Source organism: Oxyura jamaicensis, chromosome 7, assembly GCF_011077185.1.
Source record: "Oxyura jamaicensis isolate SHBP4307 breed ruddy duck chromosome 7, BPBGC_Ojam_1.0, whole genome shotgun sequence".
In the NCBI taxonomy this organism is placed as follows: domain Eukaryota; kingdom Metazoa; phylum Chordata; class Aves; order Anseriformes; family Anatidae; genus Oxyura; species Oxyura jamaicensis.
The window spans coordinates 1,255,321-1,272,391 of record NC_048899.1 but is presented as its reverse complement, the minus strand read 5'-3'; the positions used below and the strand labels follow the sequence as shown (position 1 = coordinate 1,272,391).

Sequence of the window (17,071 nt, the reverse complement as noted above, 5' to 3'; positions counted from 1 at the left end):
GAGTTGCAAGGTACAGCCTTGCAGAAATGCTTGGTTTGATGATGGCAAGAGCTAAAATCCCTACAAATGTATTCTGGGAGAACCTTCCCAGTGTAAAAGCTGCCTTTCAAACTGATTAAACAACCAAGAAACAAAAATCAGACATTCACAGGCTAGGTCACAGCAGCTCAATACCGAAATACAATGTCAGGATTATTGCAGTGTCAATTTATCATGGGCTACTCTCCTGCTGTACTTGTTTTGGGTGCTTTGAAATAAAATCTTAAATTAAGATTATCTTGTCTGCAACAAAGTATATTTTAGTCCTTAGAATATAACAAATTATGTTTTAATCCTTCCATCTTGCTTAAATTTGTTTTACGCAAATGGTATGAACCCAATCTAAAACCAACAGTGCTTTCCACGTATTGCATCCTTTACTTCTCAATGAGCATAGGCAGGGCACAGATCCACACTCCATCGGGATATCCTACACTGTTTTTTACCTTTCTGTTCTTGCTTCAGCATTTACCAGTTTCTGCAACATTATTGTTACCACAGGGAATTAAAAAAATAAATACATAAGACCTGTGAATTCTGTGTCTAATGCTTAACTGTTAGCAGTGATTTCTTTAAGCTCTTTGAGTCAACTATAAAAATAAAGGCAATTTTAGCAGAGCTGATGAGATTTTTAGAAATAGTTGGTATTTCATGACAGAACGCTGTTGAACTGCATTTATTCACAACTTTTATGAATATTTATCATGCAGCAATACAGCTTATCCTAGGAACAGCAGTACATTTTAATGATCTGTAAAGCAGAATAGACCAAACCTTTCATGTGCTTCATATGTTGATTTGGGGAATTCAAAGTCCAACAGCTGAAGGAATACAGAAACATTAAAGTGTATTTTGCACAGTTTTAATTGTTGGATATTCTGCGTTACACCTCTTTCTCAGGTTAGAAAACTAAATCTAGGACATTTACATTTAAAATAAGGATATTGTGACAAAAATAGGACGTTCACAAATAAGTGAGAACGATTGATCTATTTTTTATTTTGGTAACTTAAAAACTGAAAACCTGAAGATCCAACACATCTATACATTTAGCAAGATTACTAGCAGAGCTGAAAAAAAATGTTGCCACACATGTAGGTTTTAAATATTACACCAAAAGTTGCTGGGCTGCCCTAGAACCGTGTGGCCGCTTCATTCATGGAACAGCATTCTGGTCTAGCAAGTCATTCTCAAAGGAAATCGGGAGTATGTCTGTTTTTTCCATCTCTGCACGTCAGCAATATACACAGCATGAAGTGATCTCTCCTACGGTTCTCTCCCACAAATTAAAAGGCAGTGCTGGACAAAGACAAGAGTCTGACTGTGCTGGTTCCTGTAGACTCTTGCCTTTTGTCCTTTTTATAGGATCAGAGAAAGCCAGAGGTTAAGTAAGAAAAGATAAAATGAAAAAAAGAGAGAGAAAAAAATAGGGAGAAAAAATGATTTGGGAGGATAAAGGAGGAAAATGATTTTCCAGGCTCAAAAAGACAAGTGTAATTTTATGAGTAATACCTGGCCCTGGCAACGGACTACTCTTTCAGTGATTGATTGCATGACCTTCAAAAGACACAGTACCTCTTTTGCTAGTATTACTGATCTGCAGATAATAATGGCAGATTACCTACCTGCATCTCAAGATCCTTCAGTGGAAATCCAAGCGTTAATATATTGCAGTTTTTAACTTGACCTGATAAAAGATTACTTACTATCTCCTCTCAATTTCAGTGTCACACAGGATGGAACTAAAAGACTGACTTCTGTCTCTATTGCATAGAATGCATTTGTATTTTTTATTTTTTTAAGTAATTTATGAAGATGTACGTGGCGATTTCTCTTACGAGCTTGTGAATGGATTCTTCACATCTTGAACCTGAACCAGAGCAATCAAGAAAACAAGAGCTCTTATGTAAGGAATGTGAGGAATCCTTCTGCAAGGAAGGATTAACGTGCTTATCAGCATGTTATGGTGGTCACCTACGGAGTGCCAATGAATAAAAAAAGTATGGTTGGTGCCATGTGAAAAATGCAGAAGGAAATGACTCGTTTCTGGGAACTTTTCCATTTACTCAAATGTGTATGTGTATTTCTCTGCTACGTTTCCATCTCAGGCTCTCTTTCCACACTGTTCCCCTTACGTAGGTTAGGTGTACACATCTCTCTTGTGGATGAGCCATAACTCCTCAGCCCATCCCAACTTCACCCTTCTCTCTGCCCCGTTTCTACCTCCTACTTTGTTTCTGATTGCTCTAACTGTATTTTTGCTCACTCCCTCTTGTCTCTATCCCCCTTTCTTATCATAATGGCTGCACTGGTATGCTCTTCAGCCCCTGCAGTCATCATAGGGTGGGTACTGGGGGCTCTGGGAATACTGCAGGACTCTATGATAGTACTGAAGGGGCTCTGAGAGATACTGGGAGCACTGGGGGGGCTTTTGGGAGCTCTGGGGACGCTGGTATTACAGGGGAGGTATTGAGTAGTTTGGAGGGGGGCTTTTGAGAACGCTGCAAGGTACCTGGGGACTCTCTTGGACACTGGGAGATCCAAGGGCAGGACACAGGGGTGGCTGAGTGGGGTTCCCACCCTGTTTCCTATGACTCTCTCCAGCTGAGTTGCTCTGCTCAGATCTGATTTGCTGTGTCATATGGAAATGTCACATGAATATACGTCACATGAAATATTAATAGATCTCCAATTAGGTGGGTGAAGAGAAAATTATCAAACTCCTCATTTACTTTAACTTAGCCTGACAGCCTTGATTGGCTTTTCCTCTAATTTTTTCCCTACTGTGTTTCCATTAGTCAAATAAAAATGTAATGTTCCTCCTGACTTTGATAAATTTCACGTTTTTGACTATTCTTTTACCATTGTCATAATATTTTACATGTTTCACTGAACTAAATGTAAAATTCTGCAGACAAAAATACCTAAGTAGAACAGTTTATAAACAATTGATGTGTATTATTAAACAAATGGGAAAAATACTTGCAAGAAAGAGAAAGTATCAGGCTTTGCTTGCTCTGGGAGTGTAAAGCTTAATGAATGTAAGTGTAATCTAACAGCACCTATACACCATCATAATGTTAAAGAGGTTTTCTTATAAGGTAAATGTGTTCACTTGATCACCATCATGCAAATGACTCTATGTTCTATATCTCAGAGGGTGGTGATAGGCGGCGCAGAGTCTGGCTGGAGGCCTGTGACTAGCGGCGTTCCCTGGGGTCGGTGCTGGGTCCGGTCTTGTTCAACATCTTCATTGACGACCTTGATGAGGGAATAGTGTCTGCCCTCAATAACAACGCCGATGACACAAAGTTGGGAGGAGTGGCTGACATGCCAGAAGGCTGTGCTGCCATTTAGCGAGACCTGGACAGGCTGGAGAGATGGGCAGGAGGAAACCAAATGAGATTTAATAAGAGCAAGTGTAGAGTCCTGCACCTGGGAAGGAACAACTGGAAGTATCAGTACAGGCTGGGGGACAACCTGCTGGAGAGGAGCTCTGAGGAGAAGGCCCTGGGGGTCCTGGTGGACGACAGGTTGACCATGAGTCAGCAGTGTGTCCTGGTGGCCAAGAGGGCCAATGAGATCCTGGCGGGCATTAAAAGGAGAGTGGCCAGCAGGTCAAGGGAGGTGATCCTCCTCCTCTACTCTGCCCTGGTCAGGCCTCACCTGGAGTACTGTGTCCAGCTGTGGGCTCCCCGGTACAAAACAGGCAGGGATCTCCTGGAAGGAGTCCAGCGGAGGGCCACAAAGATGATACGGGGCCTGGAGCATCTTCCCTATGAAGAAAGGCTGAGAGACCTGGGTCTGTTCAGCCTGAAGAAGAGAAGACTGAGAGGGGATCTTATCAATGTGTACAAGTATCTGAGGGGTGGGAGACAGAAGGATGTAGCTAACCTCTTCTCAGTGGTTTGTGGGGATAGAACAAAGGGCAATGGCCGCAAGATAGAACATAGGAAGTTCCGCACTGACATGTGTAAGAGTGACGGTGAGAGTGACGGAGCACTGGAACAGGCTGCCTAGAGAGGTTGTGGAGTCTCCTTCTCTGGAGATATTCAAGGCCCATCTGGACACCTACCTGCTCTGAGGAACCTGCTTTGGCAGGGTGGTTGGACCCAATGATCTTTTGAGGTCCCTTCCAACCCCTACAGCTCTGTGATTATGTGATTCTGTGATTCTAATCCCACTTTTTACAACTTGATTCCTTGACTTTCATTAGATGTCTAGGAACTTATGTGATGCCAAATTAAAAAAAAGAAAGAAAGAAAGAAAGAAAGAAAGAAGAATCTCACTGTAAAAATAGGATGTTGCTAATGTGTTCCATACACAAAATTTTAAAGAGTCTTAATTGTCTTTATCTTGTTTCGGTACCACTACTCCAAAATGCCAGGAGCTTTTCTCTCTACTGACTTAGTGATTTAAGATGCTGTACATAAATTCATTATAAGAGCCAAGCTATGTTATTGTTGTCCATTACATATTTTATTTTATTTTTTATGCATGTGGTGATTTACTTCTTACATGCAGTTTTTCAGATTCTGATAAAACAGCTGCTTCTGTTTTAGCAGGTACCACATTTATGGGGGAAAATTTGCATATATTCCTGCACGTTTCTCTTGGTTTTGTTCTATTATCTGCTTTTCAAAGCTTATGCATGAAAAAGTGGAAGAAAAGTATAACAACATAATTGCTATTACTTAGAAACACTATTCTGAATAGCTGAACATAGAAGTAGTCACCCTTGATTTTTTCTCATCTTTCCCACAACAAGTTCTATACTATATAGAGCTGTGCATCGAGTGCATACGGTACACACTCCACATAATGGAACATTTGTCAACCTACCATACACTTTTGTGAATGAAGAACTTCTGTAGCTGTAGCCCTGAACAGCTTCGATTCAGCATGGTTGTAAAGATATGAAACATATCAAGAAGTAATGTCTTTTCCAGTGTTTTCCTTCCATCTTTATGTGAGTTAAGTACCTAGAAGGAGTCAAAAGAGAATTGAAACGGGATGAAGGCAGCTGAGTACAGGAAGAAAAGTTTGTGCTTGGTTTCATTCTATACATTATGGTTTAAATTACTTTCCATGTCAATTGACTGAAACGAATAGGGAATTTAATGCTGAAAAGCAGAATTGCAACTGTAAAGTAGCAATTGCAGAGATGAAAGCAATACATTGTACAATGCAAGACTGATGACCTCTTTTAAATACTTGGTTTCTGACATTTATTATTCAATTTTAGACAAGCTTAGCAAACTTTAATGGACAACACTTGATCATAATCTACTTGTATAGTGACAGAGTATTTTACCTGGAGATCTCAAATAACTCTATGAAAAAGGTCCCTTCCTCTGAAATTTTCTACTATTGCTTTACTTATTTTTAGTTAAATAGGAAGAACAAGAACTCAAAGCATTGATTTTTAAAATTGATTCCTTATCTTTCCCTACTCAACACTGAACTTGAGTTATTTTTAAGTAATGTGAAATAATATTTCCATATTAATATTTCAGGTAGAATAAAGCTGTAAAAGACCACTTTTGTTGTCTGTGTGAGTGACTAGGGGATTTTTTTTCTTTAATTTTGCTAAATTTGTAATTCTGCATTTTGTAGAATGCAATTGCTTTCTCTGATGTGTGAGCTTTGTAACAGTTTTACCTTTTGACTTTCACTCAAATTAAGGCTTTCAAAGTATCTGGACTGATATGTAATTTAAATTCTGTTTGATTTATTGGTAGTGGCTCATGGGAAATAATTCAGTGTAAAGTTGGGCCTATGTTATGGACGTGGGGATTTACAAAACAAGTGCTACCATTCAGATGGACGAGATCTTTTCCAACCTTAATGAGTCTATAACTCTTCCTTTCCTTTTCCCTATTTTGCCTCAAATCACAAACCCTTGAGAAATGATCTGTTCAGGTATAGCTAACTGAGCCTCACCATGGCATAATACCTACAGATAAAAGAACATTTCTTGGAATCCTTGGACATCTCACTTGCAGGGCATTTACAGGCCAAGTCCTGCTGTCTTTTGGCAGCATCATAGCCTGAAAAGTTAATACACTTTAGTTTTAACTTTCCCTAAATCTTGCCACTGAGTCTGACAGCACACCTGAGATTAGATGAAGAGAAGGTAAAATTAGACTAGAATGGGGTAGTTAAAGGATTCTTCCAAGCCACAGTCTGAATAGGTGTCTTCTAAATTTGCTCAGCACAGGTATAATTTTCACTTTTCCTGGGGATTTCAATGGAAATTGCTGCATTTGGGAGTAAAACTCTATAGTATTTTATGTGCAAAATGCTTCACTTTTGCTAATGCTGCTATAAGCTACTGTGGGTGTTAGTATAGACTGCACAGATTTTAACTACCAGCTTATTTAACCCGACTCAGAAAGATATAGATAAACAGTGCTTAACAACACTTTCAACTTAAGCACATTAGCACTCCCACGGTGGCAAATTTCAGGAAAATAAGCTTACATAGATTAGTCATTAGCCTTTCTATTCAATGTCCCTAGAATAGCTTCTAACCTGACATTTAGCAACAAGAGATTTTGCAATAAAAGATTAAGTATACTTCATCCCTGATGGAAAGTATTTTTAATCTTCTTAAAATCCTGTTAAGTTAACATCGGGGAATGTAAGTTATTTGGCAATTACATTTTCATCAACAAATCTTTTATATTTTCTTGGGGATGACTTTCTCTAATAAATTAAGTGAGGCCAAATTTGCATGCATGAGAAACACACATGCATACTTTTAGCAAGTCTTTAGATCCATCTATCCAGACACATGGAAGCTTTTATTTGGCAGTGATATCAAGGCCTGGGCCAAAGATTGCCTAACTTCAGCACCAGCATAAGAAAGCAGACTTTACAAGGTTCCTATCTTTTTCCCTTCACATCTACCACCATCTTAAGCCAGTGTAGGAACTGTCAAAAACACTGGGAAAAACTGCCTTGACGTTTTTCAAACGTTAAGAAATCAGCTTTCTTTGAAATGAGGCAAATGAGGTATGGTTCTTTACACTCTTTCCCTGGGTAGCCAGTCATGCACGGGAGATCTAAAAGTAGCAATGTTCTTCCAACATTGACATACTTTGGGTGCATTTGGTTTAGTGTTTTTGTTTGGAAGAAACGTGCAATTTTGAAGCAAGTCTCCTGATCATCCTAACTTACCTACTTGGTTCACATCACACAGCAGTTTCTGAGTGTGCAAACCACCTTATTCTTGTTGAAACTAAAGTAGAATTTGTTCCCCAACAGCTCAGCTACCACACCCTCCTGTAATGCCTTTCTATTCATGGGGCTGCATTAGGGATTTTCCCAAGTAACCCTCACCCAAAACGCCTGTGGTATGGATGTCAGACCGTCCAGTCCTGTTATATTATTTGTTACTTTTCATGAGATCATTGTCAGGAGCCCCCCAACAGAATTCCTAATGATGAGTGGTCTTTTCTCCTGAGGGCTGAGCTACTTCATACCCCCTTGTTTACAACCAAACTTAACTTGTTTACGACCAAACCTAGTTAAGCAATACAAAACCTTTCAGAGAAAGTTGTGTGTCTGATTAGCAGGCAGAAGAATAGCCTAGATTCCATGCCTGCGATACTCACAACTTGCCTCCAAGCTCTTTAACTGCAAAACGAGTATGAATGTGACTACTGTTGACATTGCTACCAATTTTCTTCTGAGGTCGCAAAATTACGGATGCTGATAGGAGCTTTTTAATTGGGATTATCAGAGAGCATTTTATCCTCAGTAAAAAGAATTCCTGACTAAAAATATCATTTAACACTAATGCTGCTTCCCCAGCACTGTTCATGATAATACAAATGTTCCCAAAAAAATTGCATATAAGTGCACAGGAACCACGGTGCTATTCCTAACACTGAATATATCCATTGAGTTGGCAAGGGTGCCAAGGGCTGCAGCATATAGTATGCTGGCATGAAATTGTATCTTTTGGTAGGTGAATTGCCACAGAAAGGGAAAAATGGATGGTATCGTTCATAGCAGTTAACAAGCAAGATCACATAGCCTGAAAGGTAGCAACAACTACAGTTAGGTTTCTATGCATGTGTCACAGCCAAAGACATAATAAAAGCACTATCTCGGGAGTTAAGAAGAGCTCAGTGAAAAAGACAGTCATTGGTAACCGTACTCATTAAATGGAATTACCACCTACTTTAAAGAGGAGCCATTATTATTAAGTATCATTAGACTTGAAAATGAATTGATGTTTACAACTCCTCCAAATTCTTCAGACAATTTCTGTTATAACATATACAACCTGCCTTTTCTTTCCTTGCACAAACTTAAGCAACCTGCAACTAAACATGGGGAAATTGACAAAGCTTCAGAAGTTACACCAAAGAATAAAGTCTATCAATGCATATAGAAGGGTTTTGCCAAAGTTGTAGCACTGCTTCTGGGATTATCTGATGTTGTCCATTTGAAGATCTTGATGTCAATTACTTGTTAACTACCTGAGCTTCAATCACTTCAGACAACATTTGAAGATGGGTGCATGCCTCATGGTGTGATTTTTTGTTTACATAAAGGGAAAGGAATTCTTGTGAAACATCTGTCCTTGAAAACTGAATAGGAAAAAATGATCATAAATTATTTACAAAAACAAACCAACATATGACATTTTTCCACCCTACCTGTGAAGAGTTCAGACATCACTGATGTCAGATTTGGTAGAGGAAGCAGGGATGTTCTCTTTCCTGTCAGTACAAAAAATAGGTCAAACGTTGCTACCTGCTATGCCTCTGAAAAAAATGTTTAAAGAATCTCTGTATCACAGATCTTATCCCCCTGTTCACACCAGACATTACCTAAACCAGGCTCCAGTCATTCTTCTCTGCAGCTGTGGAGCAGTTGTGCCGTATCACATCCAAAGCCAACCAGCAGAGCTATCAGCAGCAATGTTCTCTCTCTGCCCGCAATGACCCATCGCTATGCCCAGGCTGGGGCTGAAGAAGACATGTAGGTTGAATGTATTGTGGCAAGAGCTGAGCCTGCAGGAGGGAGCAAATGGGTAAGGCAAGCCTACAGCATGAGCAACGAAAGAAGTACCCCCAATTGTGGTAAAAAACATGCCACAACTGTTCTGTCATGGGTGTCCAGTTGTTGTCCCTGTGCTGAGTGGTCCATGGCAGGTGGTAAGCAAAAGATGGTAGCAGTTACTAGGAGGATCCAGGTAAGGGAAGGAAGAACAAGAGGTAGTGAGTATCAGAATGCCTTGTTAAAGCTCATTGGAGAAGGAGCTAGGTGACAGTGAAATGTGGCACCTGCAGAAAGGTGAGAACTGGGCCAGATCTCACAGTGGGGAAAGCAGAGAGAACAGTCTCGTTCCCAGGGATTATCATATGTAGTAAGAGGAGCCAGGGTCCTACAGCATTGTAAGTGATTGCAGTGTGTACATCAAAGGATATTACACTGCATGAAATTAACCTTAATTTTGGTGTTGGGTAACTTTTGGGTGGCTCTTTGCAGTACTCATAGTCCTCTCATATGCACTGACCTCCACACAGAAATCAATACATTCCCCTACAAGCTTGAGCCTATGTCTACATAGTAAACAGTGGTTGTAAAATAGGGTAAGATCAGGACCTGAGTATTTGAGCATGAGTTAAGAATTGGTGGCCTCTTCCAAAACTGGAGTATTCTAATTATTAAAAACATTGGATGAGCCTGACAGTGCTGCCGGACAGTGAAAATAATTCACCGGTGACTTCAGCTGGAACAAGAAAATCATTAAGACAGAGACACATCTAAAAGCTACTTCTTGCTAACTCAGAGAAGACACAACATTAATACTACCTAGAAAATAAGAATATATATAAGCACAGTGAGACTTTTTTTTTTTTTTACAAAGTAGGAGGCAAGAAAAGAGTCATCCAAAGAGAGGCACTGAATGAAGTAATATAAATATGTTTTAAAAACAAACAAACAAAATTTGAAAACATACATAGTATGTTTGAAGTTAAAGATTATGACCTTTTGACTGTATTTGCTGAATACTGACGCAAATTTGCAAATTTGCTTTTTTTATCTAGTTTAGAAACATAGTAATAGTTATATAGGCAAAATAGGAGTTGGAGGTGTTTTGCAGAAACCTGAGTGGTGAAGCTTAGCAAAAAGTACATCTTTGTATAAATTAATTAGACTATTACTGTGCTTTTTTGTTTTATAATCGTGTATTCAGGATATAACAACACAGAAAAACAGGCACAGCAACCACTAAGACTAAGGTAATCACTACTTTAAGAATTACTTAGCAGTACATTTTCTCATCAATAGCTTTGCATGAGTCTCATCAATTCCAAAATGAATTGTGACTTACTATCATTGAGGATGCATACTTGGAGAAATTACAACTTGTTCTCTATTGCTCTTTTCCAGTCTTGCAAATGAAATGTTCCTGACATAGGAAAAGGTGTCGGTTTTCACACTTCATCAGTCATGGTCAATTGCTGCAGGAGCACCACTTTCATGCTCCCAGCAGAACACTTAATTTTAAGAGCTTCCCAAAACACACTATCTACGGGGAAAGTAGTGGCTTATGTAAGCTATATTCCAGCACAGCTCTGAAAAGACTGTATTTTCAGCTCTTTTATGGTACAAAATACACCCACTGAGGAATAATTGCATGCTTCGAGGACAGAGTAAGTTGAGTATACCAAAAACATTAAAAGAGACACTGCAGGCACTTGCTGACTCACGCGCTCAGACGAACACAAATAGATTTTTTTATCTATCATCTTGCCTTTCTTAGCCTGAGTGAATTCCTTGACTGTTTTTGAAAAAATGTCCCTATCTCTTCTTTTCTACCCATTTTAGGATATGTCTGTGCTGCAGATTTCATGCAGGATTGAGATACAGAGAGTTGTTTTAGATGAGTTGCTTCAGTATGAAGCAGAAAGTCTGAGCAGCAGTTACACACAGACTACAGGAAACACTATGTAGGAACCTACAGAACATCTTCTCTGCCTCCACCATCTAAACTACATACCTGCATAAGAAAGCATTCCAGGATGTCCAACATAATGCCAAAGAGAAAATGCCTCTGTCTTGTCATTTCCATTGCTCTGCAAAAAAACTGATCCTTTTGAGTGTTGTCCTGAATATGTAGCCCCACGTCCTGTAAGATTCAATACAAAAATTGTGAACTACAATATAATAAACAATAATTTAATCACTTCAAAGTTGCATAAAGTATTCTTGTAATTATGTTCTCGATCTTTCCTTTTGGGTAAAGTCTGAACCTCCACACCGTACTGCTGTGAGGGCATGGCCCTGCTGGGCTGTCCAGGGCTGTGTCTGGCCCTGGCTCACCTCGCCAGGCCTGATTCTAATCCCACCTGCGGACTGATGTCCTGGTCTGTCCTCAGCCTGTCCCCATGGAGATGCATGATGCCCTTGTGCTCCCTGGCAGGGGTGCTGTGAGTCCCTGACCTGCCTGCCCCAGTGCAGACCCCAGCCCCTGCAGCATGCTGACACGTACAAGCCAACAGCATGCTTACTGCCTTTTAATATAAAAGAATGTGGCTGAAGTCAATTTGTTACAATTTATGGTTTTTGACTGTTTCTACTCTAAAAAAATTAAGCATGATTTCAGCCACTGTTGTTGTTTGCAAAGCGTATACAAATGGCAAATCAAAAAGAAGCAATTGGGGAACACTGGACTGCACCAGATCAGTATCAAAAATGATTTGAGGAAATGATTTCCTCTCAAATTCCTGGTTCTTCATATTTAGGAACAGCAATAGATACAGAGATGTGAAAGGCATCCAGAGGTGTGCAGTCAGAAATATAGCACTAAAAATAGTTAATGTTTTATTATCTTCTGGAGAGAAGTTTTACTGAACCCTCTCTTAGCTGTACTACACAACCTCTGCATCCCGGTGACAAAACAGATACAATTTGTTGTGTGTTCCCCACAACAAATTTTTTGATGTTTATGAAACTTATACACTTTGGGATACTTGTAGGTCCTTTTCCATTACAGATGTCAGACAACAAAGGTTATCATTTAAGGTGACAATAACATGACTTTAAACTTCTGATCTCAGAAGACAAATGCATTTTTTCATGCATATGTTTGCATCTTTCTGCAGACATACCTGGAGAAGGCAGGTAAATCTCTAATTTGAAATGTTAAGAAATACCCTAGGGAGGATGAAGTTGTTTAGCGTTACACGTATCTGCATACCGACAGTTCCTGTTGGCCGCGGCGATGACAGTACTGTGCTGTTTCCAAATAATTAATCTGCTGATTAAAATTCACATGCTGGCACAAAATGCACAAAAAAGCTGCATTGTTTCCAGTAGTAATTCTTCCTGTGGCATACTGCATTGTAATTACCTTTCCATCATCTTTAAGTTAGTTTTCTTAGGTCTGTTTGCGTGACAGTGCGGAGCTGTGCAACCACGAGCTTTTGTTAGCGCTTCTTCCCCCCCTTCTTGGCTGCAATGCCTCAGCCATACACTGACTACGCTGTAAAATACAGGCTGCAACTGAGTCTTCCACTCCCTTCCTAGTTTGTTCTCTCCAGCATTCAATGATCAACATTTCTTCAATGCGTTTTCTTTATTTTCTTCTAGGGTTACATACTTTGTGGCCTTTCCCAATGAAAAACAAAACAAAACTGTTGAACAAACACGTTACAACGTCATTTGGGGGATCTCATTTAAACGCATGGGCTCGAGAAAAGAAGTTTGATGGGGCTTTCATCTGTCCCTCATTTAGTATTTCTGTGTGCTGAATGTGGTAAATGCTCCAGTAGCCTTGACAGAAACTCTCTTCTTTTTTAACGCGGAGTTACAAATACGATGCACGATCCGTGCACGCAGCCCTCACCTCACACCCGCTCGGTGCCAATTACGCCCTGCAGCTCACGGCCGGCTGAGGTGAGCAGCCACCTCGCGTCTCCCCCGCCTGACCACGGGCTGCCAGCAGGTGCCCACCTCAGGAGTTAGGCGGTTCCCGAGGAACCCCGAGGCAGGGGAAGCCTTCGGACGGCCGCGGCGGCCCCGGCCGCCCTGCTCCCCTCCAGAGCAGCGCAGCGGGGCTCGGGGCCCGGCCGGCCGCCAGGGGCCGCTGTGGGCTCGGCGTGTGGGGCCGGCGCTAAGCGACGGAGGCTCGGCCGGTGCCGAAGGGGCTCCCTCCCGCCCTCGGTACCGCGCCTCGCGCCGCGCGCGGCCCTTCAGAGCGCCCAGCACGCGCCGCCTTCCCGCGCCGCCTTTGCACCGAGCGCCGTGGAAACGTCCCGCGGGCACGGCCGCTGCAGCGCTTACCTGCCCCGCGACCGCTCGCCTCCGCGCGCCGCCCGGCCCACCTTCGGCGCGGCCCGCGGGCACGCCCCCTCGCCACGCCCATTGGCCGTGGCGGCGCCCTCGGGGCGGTTTCCGCGGCGCTGAGTGGCCCGGCGCGCCGTCCGTCAGCGCCGCCTGTCACAACACGCCCGGGCTCCTGTCAGAGCGGCGCGGGGCCGCCGCGGCACTTCCTGCAGCCCCGCTCCCGCCACCGGCCCCGCGGCCGCCCTTGGGGATGGCCCCGCGGCGGGCAGGCGCCGCTCGCTGAGGGCAGCGCCGCCGGCCGCTCCCCCCGAGCCGCCCAGCCTCGTCCCGTCCCGTCCCGTGCCCCGGGCGCCCCTCGCGAGTCGCCGCCGCCCGGCGGGGCGATGGCAGAAGCCGCGGGCGGCAGGGAGCAGCCGGCGCCTCCCGACGCCGCTCCCCGCGCCGACGAGGAGCCCGAGGCGGCCCCTCACGAAGCGGCGGAGGGCAGGAGGCGGGAGCGCCGCAGCGGCGTGGCGGCCGTCGGGGCCGCCGAGCGCTTCCCCGGCGGCAGCCCGGGGCCGGCGGCAGCCCCGGAGCCCGATGCCGGCCTCCTGGAGGCGGTCCGGGCCGCCCCGCGGCGCAGCAGCATCATCAAGGTAAGGGCGGGACGCGGACCCCGACGGCGGCTCCGGCTCCGCAGCGGCGGCCCCGGGGGATCTCGGCCCGGGGGCGGCTTCCTCAGCACCGAGCCCCCCCCTTCGCCCCCCGCGGCGCACCGTGCCCCATCGCGGCCTCGGGAGGCGCCTGCAGCGGCGAGGGTGCCCGCGCCGAGCCCGGGTGCCTTTGTCTTCCTCACAGGCTGTGAGGAAACGGCCCCCTGCGCGCGCTCAGCCGGTGCCGTTTGTTGGCTCGTTTTCCGTTTGGTTTTCAGCCAGGGGGAGTTTGCGGTGAAGCGGGGCCGCCTCGCCGCTGGGCTGAGGGCGAGCTGGTGTGAGGGTGCTGGACGGAGCCGGCAGGGGAGAGTTAGCCGGCGTGTGGGCAAGCGCGGGGGGACGTCGGTGGGAGCGCTGCGGGTCGGGTTCGTCTTTGTGAAGGGGGCAAAGCCCCGGCTCCATGCAGGAAGCCAAGGACACAGCGCTGAGAACTTAGAACATCCGTTCCAAGGGGTGGGTGGATAAACAAAACGCCTGCTATATATATTTTTTTTTCTTCATTTTAAAGCTTTAATAATTAGAGGAGACCCGGCTATCAATGAATATGATGGGAACGCTTCCAGTCTGAAGTTACAGAAACACATGGGTGCTTTGCTAAATCAGGACCAAAGTTCTGGAAGTGTTCTGGTGCAGAAATCCAGTTCCCTCCTGGAATTGTGTGAGGGTTTTGGAAATTGAAAATGCACAATCTTGGATGCAAATGAAAGCACACGTTGTTTCTGCAGACTACACTAGCTCTATGAACTCTCACAAATGGCAGATACGCTTTAATGGTTGTGTGGCATTTTCACTATAGGTTGACATTTAGAAATATTATTGAGTATAGAGACATGTCTTCCAGCTGGAGGAAATTTCTTGAGATGCATCCCGGGATGGTGTTAATTGACAGAGATATTTCTGACAGATGAGAAAGTATTAATGTTAAGTAAGGAACTGGTAAGGCTGCATCTGAAATACTGGGTAAAATCTGTTTCATGTGTTTAGAAATGATGCATTCAAACTGAAACAGGTGGTAAGAGAGATAACTAGGATGGGTTTCTAAGGTCAAGGGATGAATGCTATGTGAGCATGGTTTGCTTAGCCTGGTGAAATAATAGCAAAGGGGGATGTGGCTGACCCTGAGTGTTATGTTACAGAGCGAAAATGTGGTTTATAGGAAGCTTTAGAACAAAGGATGCCTGTACATAAACCTGGTCTGGAAACTAGAAAACTGTTGCAGACCATCGCTGTAAGGTCTGAACGGTCATGAGACCATCACTGAGTGGTCTCATGATAGAAATACTAAGAACAAAAAAGAACGTATTTCATCTAAAAGTTAATTGTTAGGGTGATGATTTAAGTAAGATGACATGGTTGTGTTTGAAAGCAGGTAGCTGAACTTGAGCATTTGCAGGCTGTGCATCTCTAAGGCATTATGCTGTTGAGACTCCATATAAAGCATGATTTGTTTTTCCACAAGGTTGTCTCAGTGGTATATGTTGTGAAGCACAGTTTTCCTTTGTTACCACTAACTAACTTGGAAAATACTATTATTTCAGAAGAATTGAATGATTTATTTGTCTGCATCTTTGGGGAATTTAAGGTCCCCTAGAGAATACTCATCAGGTGCTGAGTGCAAATGGAATTAACGTTTAGAAAGTAATGCTTATTTCATTTTTTCAGTTTTCAGCCGAAGGACTTTGGTATGCAGGAGTTCTGGTTAAGCATTGTACATTTTGTAGTGGAAGGAATTTTGCAGTGTTTGATTGTATTCATCTTAATCTAAAATTTCTTTGCGTTCAAGTAAGTCCACAGGCAGAGTAGCATTCCATCACTTTCTTTAAACTGATCTTATCAGGTGGAAAAGAGAGCTTAAGAAAGCAGTGCAAGCTGTATGGTAACGGCGAGTTTTAATTCCGCAGGAGTTGAGCACTTGCCCTATTCTCCAATTTCTTTCCCAGTTCTTTAAAGGTATACTTTAAGCACAAGCAGTCTCACTGAAGTGAACAGAAGGCTTACATTCTGTAGATGAAAGTGATCAAAATGTACTTGTAACACCCTTTTTTCCAACAGTCTTCTAGAGCTCTGCAAGTTTCAAGGTTAGGGTCAGAGACCACAGTTCCAGTAGAAACCAGAGTTGCTTACGTTGGAGGGCTTTGTGTCCATGGGATAATTAAGTGTAAAGGACTGAACAGAGACAGTATATGCCAAACATAATTTGCTGCAGAGAAGGTTTTTAAAGTGAGTAGAATATGAGCCCTTCTAGATAATCTTCAGTGCATTCAAGTGCTCTATATTTGGCCACAGAAACAAGAGAACTCATTTATACAAAAGGAACAAAACGTAGCTGGATTTTTTTTTTGTTCCCATTTTGCTTTGCTAATGTTCACAGCTTTGCATATTGAGGTAAATTTGAAATAGCATCTACGAGAAATAATTGTATCTGCTCCTGTACTTTGGAAATATTCGTAATACACATGCATTAGTGTTTGTTTTTTTTGGTCTTAAATGCAAGAAAGAGGTAAGTGGTCTTAGCACAGAACTGGAGCAAGAAAGGATTATTTTTTTCCATGAGGATCTTGAAATAAGCAGTGTATAATGCTTGGGAGACAGAATTAGAAGACAGGCAATACAGCTTAGAACTTGCCCCATTTTCAAATAAGCCTAAACATGGAGCACGCGTATTGGCTAAGCTTTTTTCCAAGTGTTCCCATATTTCTTTTTTGCTTGTGAATAATCCAGGGCCAATTGTTTGCAAATAAAATGTTAATTATGACCACTTTTAGGGCAGGGGAATGGAAAACAGAGGTCAAAAAACTCCTTTATTTACACGGAATGTTTTGCAACCTTTTCTGCTTCAACTTCCAAACAGTGTTGAATGATGTTTTCCTGCTAGCATGTTCCTTTGGACATCGCCACATACAGGCATTTTAATAAAGAGGTAGGAAGGCTGTGTAATTCATTATGTAATGCCTACTGAAAGATTTTGTAACTTTCACCAAGATATTTCTGGTCAGTGCTTATCAGACTTCTCGCTCTGCTTTGTT

General features: G+C 43.0%; 2 protein-coding genes across 4 annotated transcripts in view; one reads left to right on the top strand and one right to left on the bottom strand.

Annotated features, from left to right (window-relative positions):
* Window positions 1-13,406, bottom strand: part of BOLL (boule homolog, RNA binding protein) — a 39,414-nt gene extending 26,008 nt beyond the window's left edge. Inside the window, exons 1-3 of one of the 3 annotated variants that reach the window (XR_004752313.1) lie at window positions 11,066-11,197; window positions 8,712-8,774; window positions 888-1,394 (exon numbers count right to left, since the gene is read on the bottom strand). Coding sequence is in view for 1 of the 3 variants with exons in the window: in XM_035331598.1 (XP_035187489.1) it covers window positions 11,066-11,137 (72 nt within the window). In the remaining 2 variants the exon portion in view is untranslated. Of the gene's footprint in view, window positions 1-887; window positions 1,395-8,711; window positions 8,775-11,065; window positions 11,198-13,350 lie in introns of those variants that run through there. The other 2 variants (XM_035331598.1, XM_035331599.1) reach the window with 2 other exon arrangements.
* A 192-nt stretch (window positions 13,407-13,598) lies between these two features.
* PLCL1 (phospholipase C like 1 (inactive)) overlaps window positions 13,599-17,071 on the top strand; it is a 194,217-nt gene continuing 190,744 nt past the window's right edge. The window contains exon 1 of the mRNA XM_035331590.1: window positions 13,599-13,988. Within this exon, the coding sequence (XP_035187481.1) occupies window positions 13,737-13,988 (252 nt within the window). The 5' untranslated portion in view covers window positions 13,599-13,736. The remainder of the gene's footprint in view (window positions 13,989-17,071) is intronic.